The sequence below is a fragment of the Ipomoea nil genome, unplaced genomic scaffold, assembly GCF_001879475.1.
Source record: "Ipomoea nil cultivar Tokyo-kokei standard unplaced genomic scaffold, Asagao_1.1 scaffold1421, whole genome shotgun sequence".
Taxonomy (NCBI): Eukaryota; Viridiplantae; Streptophyta; class Magnoliopsida; order Solanales; family Convolvulaceae; genus Ipomoea; species Ipomoea nil.
This window is the reverse complement of record NW_017617849.1, coordinates 5120358-5130459: the sequence shown is the minus strand read 5'-3', so window position 1 is coordinate 5130459 and position 10102 is coordinate 5120358. Positions and strand designations below refer to the sequence as shown.

Here is a 10102-nt window from a genome sequence, read left to right as displayed (position 1 = left end):
ATTATAGGCTTCTTTAGAAAAGTTGTAATTTAAGAGTATGGAGTAAAATTGTAAATATAAGAATGTATTACGTGATTTGTCTTATTATATCTTCGCCCTATGTGTGGCAAAATCTGCCAAAATATCTCCCCTTTCCGCTCTATTTCTATCCTACCCCTATTGCCCTCTGCCTGCAAATCTGCAATGAGCCAATGAAACCATCCCCTCCTGCTTCTTATCCTGTCTGTCCTTTTCCAATGACCAATCCTTGTCCCTCCAACACATATATAAACATGTTTTTTTTCCCAAAATGTAGTTAGTTGTCCTTAATTGTTTAAATTTCAGAATGGAGTTTTTGCACTTTTAGTCCCACGAATATAGTGTCACTAACGTCTTTTAAAACTTGTAGAATTAGTCCACGACTATGACTTTCTTAGCAAATTTGGTCCTTCCAATGCATTTCTCTTTCAATTTTTGCTGGAAAATTTTACTCCCTATTTTAACATGGGTAATATTGTCTTTTCTATGTCTTTTCTATCTCACAAACTAATGAGATAAATAAATAAATAAACACAGCCAGTGGTACGGTGACTACCAGAAGGACTAAATTTACTAAGAAAGTCAAGAAAGTCAGAGTCGTGGACACCATAGTCGAGGGACTAAAATTGCAAAAAACTCTTTCAAAATGTAATGTAATGAATTCATTTGGATTTGCTATACATTCATCAGCTCTTGCGGAGTATTATGTTTCCCTGCATTTGTGTAGTAATGTAATGTAATGAATAATTAACCGTATCCAGTAATTTAATGAATTGCTGCCAGATGGGTGTTGACATAAATTACCCACATACATATGTGCAGTAATTACAAAAATACTGGAAAACTAGCTAAACTTGAAAAACAAAAACAGTATACAATGAGAACCAACATCATATCAGTTCCAAATACAACATTAAACATCAAGATCAAATAGGGGTAGTCAGAGCTCTGGGATGCTTTCCAGTTCTGGCCTCCATTTTCTCGACTTCATATCTCCATCACTCGATGAAAAACGTTGATCATCCATGCGTATTCTGCTACTTCTTCTTCTTCTTCTTCTACTCCCTAACTTGATAGCTGCCAGCAACTCCTCGGAGCTAGACGAAGAATACGGCCCCCCCGACTCCTCCCCATTCAAGATTTGTCGCAGCTCCTCCCGCGTCACCACAAGCCTAATCCTCACCACCCCTAATTTTCTCCTTTCTTCTTCGTCTTCCCCGTCGTCCACCCTAAACCTAACTGTTTTTTTCTGCTTCGTTCCCTCTTTCGTCGATGATTTTCTGCATTCCTGTTCAGATTTTCCTGGCGCCTCGTTCTTCTTCTTCATCTTCTCAGCTTCTCCAACCACAACTGCTTTTCTCGCCATGCGATTTCCCATCAAGAATAATGTTCAAGAATAATTATTCCAAGAAAACGTTGAGGCCTGATGAGGGTGAGGGGTGGGGAATATATAGAGAATAGGGAAGAAACTGCACATGGAGCCAGCGGGTATTTCGCCGAGTTTTTGGAGGAGCTATTATGATGACTATAGACTTTACTAGAAACGCTAGGCTTTAACTAATTAATAATATTCAGACAAATGCAACGGTTTCTATTACCCTCTAACAAACGCATCATCTTAAGCTGGCTGCTTGCTGGTCCCGGCCCCATGGATGGGAATCATGGGATAATGAATAAATTACGTACGCCCTGCCACTGCGCGCCGTCGTTGAAGTTGATCAAACCGCCCATCTATATTAAATTGCTCATTAATATAATGAATTTTTTTGTTTAATTTGGTTTAGCTGTAACCAATATATATATATACATACCCGACAAGGATTGCTTCGATGATCGATCTTTAGGTGACTACGTGTAGTAGCCAGGTTTTGGTAGGAATGTGCCACTTTTTGTTGTAGAGGATTAGTTATGAAACGCAAGTAGTTTGTTACGTTTTCCACCGGCCAATGGATCGGAGCCATACCCCTAAAAACTCTCCTTATATTTTGGATGTAATAACCCACAAATCATATTAGAAATAGTAAATCGTACGTGGAATACCTTGTGTGAAGGGTTTAACCGGAAAAATATTGTAATAATCAAACTCAATGATCTTTAGGCATGAGAAAACTCGATCTTGCGGCGGTAGTGTGAGAATTATGTCCAAAGTATACAGATTCCTTATGCCCGGGCATTTGGCCCTGTCTAACTATTGCTGTGATTTACATCCTCCCAAATGTTCTGTCGGGGCGGGGTGTGAGGGGCCCTTAGGGTTGGGATTCAACCTTTTGGGAGAAGAGAAAACTCGATCTCTTTATTTTATTACTTATTAATCTTGATACTATATTACCTAAAACGTATGTATAAACACCCATACTTAACCCTCTAAGGCAATGTTATAAACATTAGATAATATGAATTTTTACTGGTAGTCTCAACATGTCATTGATGTTTTTTTTTAATAACTTTTTTTTTTTTTTATCATCTACAAAAGAGTCCTTATTCACTTGATACATTTTTTTTTTTTTGAATGCTACTAGCTCTATTACATTGTAATGTCTGTTCATATACTTTCTCAACCTACTGAAACACAAAAAGCTAATAATGTCCGAGGCTCGAACTTACAATCTTCCAAATAAAAATTCAACCCGAATACCATTAGACCACATAGTTCTGGTTCACTTGATACATTCATTTAATCATTTTTGCCCTTTTTTTTGGATTTTAGGGATGGGAAACCCCAACGTACAAGCTTTTTTGCGTGTTAAAAAATAAACGTGAAGAATTTATGAAAATATCAAGTTATGGGGGAAAAAATTACGTTTTTAATAAATAGGAAAAAGAAATTAGACGGTGGGGGTTGGTTAATTAGCTGCATGTGAAGCAGGACGAGAGGATGCATGCATCATATATAGGGTCCCGTAAAATGAGGAGTAGTTGAAAAGTTAGGGCAGTTGCCGCGTGAAAATCATTTCTTTAGGGCTGTCTCACATGGGGTTAGGTACCCCCTCTTAAATCACTCGTTTGTTTGTTAGTGTTTTTGTTTTGTTTTTTGTTTTTTGTTTTTTTTTTTTTTTTTGTTTTTTCATCTAATTTCTAATTATTGCTTCTTTGGAACCACCTTCTTAATTGCATGTGAACCGATCGTACTGATAATATATCTTAATGCTAGCTTGTGATAATGTATTGTGGTCCATGAAGACTACGAGAGTACGAGGTGTCATTCAAAAATAGTATCCTTTCTAATCATTAATTTTGATGTAGGATATTTAAGTAACATTGTTGTGACTCTTCCAAATAGAATGTCACTCAAATTTTAATATATTGACTTTTTGTGTTTTAATAAATTGAGAAAATATGTATTAAAAATATAAATCAGTTTAAATTATTTTATAATTAACTGGTTCGAATAGGTCGTTCTCACTGTAAGTCAACCTGAAACAGGTGTACGGAAATTCGGAAAATTTCAGCAATGAAGGAAGATGAGATGAAGTATAGTGGCGATGGGATTAATGGACTATGCATTAATAGGGGATGATGATAGTGTTTATGAGCGAAACGTGTATATTTTTTGGATTTAACAAATTTTGTGTTAGATACCATGCGTACTATAGAATCAAATTAAACGTGGCATTTCCCTTCCCCCGGCTCTTATGCCATTGCCGTCAACGGCGGGAACACCGGCCGCTCCCCTAAGCAATCCACCTTCCCAAGCGTCCTTTTTCAACGAATCTCCGACGACCGAATAACCGGCACGTGAGTATCGCGTTCGCGTGTCTATCCTTCAGCCGAAAGCGAGGTCACATTCATCGTTCTCTCCGTCGCATCTGTGTATGAACATATCCGAAACTACTGGTAAGTCGTCGCTGCAAATAGTCCACTCAGCTTATATACGCATCACATATGTATATGTTTCCGTGAATGTATATATACATACGCCATCGTTCAATTCTCGAAATATAGTATGCACTTTACTTGTAGCTGCCGTGAAATTAATAAAAGGCGTAGGAAATGAGAAAAGCAGCTTTGCATCACGTTCTCCTTCTTCAGTCTGTTCTTGTGTTGCATCAGTGTATGTATGCATTCTCAATTTTCTTTGCTGGTTCCATATTTAAATTTTTGTGTTTGATAGGTTTCTCCAAGTTTGTACATGGTGATTCCTATTGATCCAAAATTGATATGGATACTCCATCAAATATCTACTTAGCTTGCAGAATTAAGATTTGGCTTACATTCTACTTAATGAGTCTGCAACTTCAATTTGAAACCTATTGTTTGATTTGTCTGTACATGATTATTTTTACATCTGTGAGCCTATGAAATATACAAATAAAAACATGTTCAAAACGTTTTCCAATGATAAAATTTTATGAGGCATGCAATTGCAGTTTGTGGGGTCTGAAAATTATTTTCTGTTAGGAAAATTCTAGTGGAAAAGCTTACAATTAATGTATGTGTATAAACTCAAGACATTTTACAGATTAGAATGTGCTCAGTGATTCTCTTCTCTATTTGCTTGGTGTTCAATGGTGGAAGCCATTGTTTGATATGATGCAGGTTTTCATGAGTCCCTTTCCACTTCAGACGTTGGTGCATTAGCATTTGATTTCTACAATATAGAGACAGATGCGTCTTTACAGAGCATCTCTCCCAGTTTGGCTCCTCAGCCTCTAGTTCCTCTTCAAGCACCTTCAGCATTGAGGCCATATATATATAACGGAGTGCCAAAGTTATCAGGTAAGCTAAGAAAGTGAAAATGTATGATTACTTATGTGCTCAAATTGAAAGGAATTTTCAGAAGATTGATGTGACTGCATCAAAAAGCCTCTCCCATTTCCCTCTTTTTATTTTGTGTTTTTGTTTTTGCTTTTATTGACATGAAAATTTGATTGCTCTATGATTATCATATACTATAGCTTGATACTTCCGTTTGGATGTGAAAACTTATTCTAGAGGAATTACTACAATGAAAGCTCTGCTAAGTTGAGGTTACTTCCTCATTTTGGTGAAGCTTGCTGAAACACTTATCCTGGAAATGGTTCTATAAAATTGAAAAAGCTGTTATGACATTATACTAACAAAATGCTGCGCTTTAACTTTTCAGGAAACTGCTCATTAAAATTTTCAGAAGCTGATAGTATATTTAGTATAACAGCAATTGATTGCTGGTCTTCTCTTGCTCCATATTTTGCCAGTGCAGTATGCTGTCCTCAACTGGATGCCAGCCTAGTCATACTTATAGGGCATACCAGCAAACAAACTCAGAAGCTTTCTCTAGGTGAAACAGAAGCAAAGCATTGCCTCTCTGATGTTGAACAAATACTTGAAAGTCGAGGTGCTAGTAATAATCTTCATGAGATTTGTTCAATAAGCCCATCAAACCTGACAGCTTCTTGCCCTGTTGTGGATATTAATGATGTAGAAAGCATTTTAGATTCACCCTCCTTGTTGGCTGCTTGTGGAAAAATTGATCCTACAGGCGAATGCTGCAACCAAGTTTGCCAGAATACCATATCAGCTGCTGCTGAAAAATTAGCTTTCAGGAATAAATCTGTAGCCAGTGTCAGTGGAATACCTATCTTGCTTGAGAAGTCATCCATTTTTCGTGATTGCAAGAAAATTGTACTCCGATGGCTGGCCAGTAAACTTGATTCTTCTTCTGCAAATAGAATCCTCAGAGCACTTGCAAGTTGTGATATTAACAAAGGTAAACTGACCTTTTACCTATCAATAATGCTCCCAGCCTCCTACAGTGTTCTCTAAAATTCCATTATATTCTTATATCTACTTTCCTCATCTTTTACTTTGCACTGTTAGCTTGTCCTCTGGTGTTTCCTGATGTCAAAAATGTTTCAAGACAATGTGGAGGCAAAAAAGATAATCACACACCTTGTTGTGATTCCATGAAGAGTTACCTATTCCACTTGCAACAGCAGAGATTCATTACAAGCCTGCAAGCTCTAGAATGTGCTGAATTTCTTGGAAGAAAGCTACAGGAAGCTAATGTCACAAATGATGTTTTTAGTCTCTGTCATGTAAATCTCAAAGACTTCTCTCTTCAAGGTCAGTATTCTTAATTTTGTGTCCATTAAGCCAGTGATGGTTCTAATTCATTCTTCAAAGTTCTAACCATTTCTCCATTTTGATTGGATTTCTCTTTTATGGTGGAATCATGGGATCCATTCATGGCATGCAACAGTGAATACAAAAGGTAATGGTTGTGAATGTGTCAGAGAAGATTCTTTCTACCTTAGTTTGTTTGTTCAGTTTTAACGATATTAATCCTTGTCTGTAGACTCTGGTTGTCTCTTGCCCAGTGCACCTTTAGATTTAACATATGACAATACTTCTGGAATTGGCTTCATTTGCGATCTCAACGACAAAGTTGCAGCTCCTTGGTCTGCCGCTTCCTACATTCCTACCTCTTCCTGCAACAGGAGTATGCCCTTTTATAATAATAATTAAAAAATAAATAAATGAAATTCTCCCCAATTATCCCTGGAAAAAAAAAAAAAACTTTGCAAAATGACAATATTTTAAACTGTACTGTTCTATCTATTTCCCCCTCTTTCTGCTGGTTACAGTTTCTGAAGTGTTGCACTTTACTTATTTCATCCGCATTGGATTTTTATGCAGCTACTGCACTCCCAGAACTGCCTAAAGCAACATCCGCACAAAAAGGGAAAGGTAAGAGACTATTAGGTTTCGACCACGATTGTGTCCACTAGCTCCTTGGTGCAACTTATTTTATTAGCATATCAGCTTACAAGAAGGTTTTTTTTTTTTTTTTTTTTTCTTTTTTTTTTTTTTCTAGTTATTACTATCTTAAATCGGACTGCTAAATTTCATGTCATGATCATTTCTTTTACTGTCAATTTAAGCTCTGTATTCTTCCTCAGCATAAAACTTTACATTTTGGTGTATTTTCAGGACTCTGCTTCAAAGACATGGCATATTCCCTGTTCTTTGCCTCCTCAATGATCATTCAATTGCTTTTTTAAGTAACAGCATCCCAGCTGCATCTATTTTCCCTCTTTCAGATTGGAGATATATGTTAAACAGCACAAAGGTAAATTATCTATAGCATTATTTCCCAAACTTACTGCCTAGAAATAGTTGTAGCTGTTGGAGTTTATTTAGCTAGCCCAACATGCCTAGCTTTGTGTCCCAAGTACATAGCTGAAATACTCAAAATATAATTGATAATAAGCAAGATCTATGGAGATAAATGTGTGATGTACCACTTAGAACAAGAGATAAAAGAGAAGAAATTTGGCTTGAATCTTGCTAGCTTTTCCCTTCAAATATAATGTTTTATACAAAGAAGAGAAGTGTTCTCCTTCATGCTATTGGAGTGCCAAGAATCAGGAATGGAAAAGTAGTCCCTTCTACCAAGTTGAAGTGCTCCTTGTATGCAAATGACAACAGGGTTTAAGGTAGGGGGGTAAAAATGGTGGAAAAGACATGAAGATAAATAGGGTCCAAGGTATGAGAGCATTCTTAGCAGTCCAAATTTTTTGTGCCAAGTGAGAGAGAGGGTGGAGGACTGGAGGGGGAGGGGAGAAAACAGGGAAAAGAAAAAAAAAAAAGAACATTTAAAAAAAAAAAAAAAAAAGTTAGGCAAGGACCATATAAAAAAAAAAAAAAAAAAAAATCAAACTCGGGTTGTTCTAAGGGTGAAAATGGTGAAAAAGATTAGAGGAATAATGATAGGTGATAGGGATTATACGTTGCTCGTATATTCGTACACATGCTCAATATGCATACACGGGATCGAGAGGTCCACTCTTCAAGCTAGCGTGTCCGACCACCTTGCACTTTTTCGGACCCTAGCCTAATTGGAGAATAGCCCTACTAGGGTTTGTAGTTACGCTCTATGCTCGGATTACAACCCCCAAACACATACGATCGGGATGGATATACCGTGCCCGAACTATTGTTATTAAAGGAACTATTATCGTCCGATCATATCCTAATAATACGATTGTCAAGAATCTCATAACACGTGGGCTCATCAGGTCTGCCTTCACCATGACCAGTGCATGCAGGACACGTGGTGCACATGTCGGAGGAGCGTTATGCTGTGCAATCGTGTGCACCATGCATGGTGCACACGGTTGCAAAAACGATGTCGTTTTGACGTTCGACTTAAATAATAATAATAATAATAATAATAATAATAATAATAATAATAATAATAATAATAATAATAATAATAATAATAATAATTGCATAATTACACATCTATAACTTCATAACTATACATTCAGAATGTGAAATTATAACTTTATAACTATACATTCAGAATTGCATGCATAATTACACATCCATAACTTCATAACTATAAATCCAGAATTGCATAACTACACATCCATAATTTCTTAACTATAAATCCAGAATGTGAAATTATAAAATTATGAACATATTTACGTAACTAACTGCAATCGAAAATGATTTTTTTTTTTTAAAGTAAAACAACGCTGTTTTTGCATCCGTGTGCACCATGCATGGTGTACACAGATGCACAGCATAATTTGCCCATGTCGGATGCTTGGCATGTGTCCCCTTCCAGCTTCTATATAAGGCGCATTAAATGTCTGAGGATAGGACTTTTTTGGGACTTTAATTGAAACGATACCTAAGCACAGAAACGTTTGATCACATAATCAATTGTCCGAGACCGACCGAATACAAAACTTCAGCATATTTGCGACACCAATTGGTATTAGTGTTGCCCTAAGGGCCCCACCCCCCCACCCTTACATGACAGGATTGTAGGGGTGGTGGAGAGGTAAATTACGGTACAGTCTGATACCTACAAGAAGCCTACCACTTTAAATATAACTTCTATGAACTTAATCTTATATTCTTGCCTACAATTTATCATTGGAGTATTAAGTGAGTTATTATCTCCAATTCTCCCCAAGTAGTCATGCTTCTCGGACCCAATAGGTTGAGAGTAATCCCGACAATAGTGTACCAATAAATTGAATTAGAGTCAAATCATTGCACGCACTAACTAATTACTTTGAAAATTATTATAAATATTTATAATAAAAAGTACGAATCAAAGTTTTTATAAAATAATGACTTGTAGCGGTAATGATTATGTCTAATTGCATAAAGAACAAGCTAGAAATGATGATATGATTACCGATAAGAATTGTTCTTAAAAATTTTCAACTCCCCATATATGCTAAATTGTTCACTTGGACGACTAAGCAGCGGACATTTAAGCGTGTTTTTCTTCTTTGTTTGGGCGTAAAGGCGGATTGCCACATCCATTTAACCACGTCGCTGACTTCTTCAACTTCAAATAATACTACATTTTCTGTTACATCAGATCAACATGTGACAATATTTAAAAACATAATAAGTCTCAATCATCTAATAAAAACATAATAAGTCTCAATCAAAATTATATCTCTCATTTATGTTCATATTTTTAATGATAATTATTTTGTACATTATGCTTTAGGAGTTATACTATATAATTTTTTGGACAAAAATACCCCTCCCGTTATAACTTCCGTTATCTTTTTCATTATTGTTATCATGCACATGCATTCACCTTATATTTTCTTATATTCTTTAATGATAATAATATTTGTAGATATTATATATTGAATTATTATAATAAATAAATTTTATTTTATATAAATTTTAATTAGTAGGGATTTGTTAGTTATTTTTAAAAATATAAATATTGGGTATATACTTTTGCACATCGTGCATAGAAAAGATTAGTAATTTGAATATAACATTAGAAAAAATATTTGATGATTCATCGTGCAGGTACCCCTCTTACTCGCAAAAGAAAACATATATCTACACAATTCAAACTTTTTTAAAAATTGAATTATATTTATATTAGTGCAAATTCAAATTCATTTTTCAATGTAGACAAAGACTATTTAAAAGTTTTCCTAATTCTATTTTTTTTCAACTCAATGAATATATTTTGAGAATAAATTTAGCATTCATCAATTATCCATTTTAAGCGTATATCAAAGTAAACACATGGCATGGATAAATAGGAATGTAGGATAATAGATTAGGAGCTATGAAAGCATAAAAGGTCTTGTTTGGTAAAATAATTAACCTA

The 10102-nt window shown here is 35.6% G+C and overlaps 1 protein-coding gene across 2 annotated transcripts; it reads left to right on the top strand.

The window, feature by feature from the left end:
* The first annotated feature begins 3461 nt into the window (after positions 1 to 3461).
* Positions 3462 to 7279, top strand: LOC109188180 (uncharacterized GPI-anchored protein At1g61900-like). Of its 2 annotated transcripts, none has more exons than XM_019338741.1 (8): positions 3462 to 3852; positions 4555 to 4734; positions 5102 to 5704; positions 5815 to 6060; positions 6197 to 6208; positions 6293 to 6436; positions 6634 to 6684; positions 6928 to 7279. In XM_019338741.1, exons 1-8 carry the CDS (start codon positions 3831 to 3833, stop codon positions 6996 to 6998), a joined length of 1329 nt encoding a protein of 442 aa, XP_019194286.1. In that variant the 5' UTR covers positions 3462 to 3830; the 3' UTR covers positions 6999 to 7279. The 2 variants fall into 2 exon arrangements, with proteins under 2 accessions (XP_019194286.1, XP_019194284.1); XM_019338739.1 differs by lacking the exon at positions 3462 to 3852 and adding an exon at positions 3898 to 4069.
* Positions 7280 to 10102: the final 2823 nt, after the last annotated feature.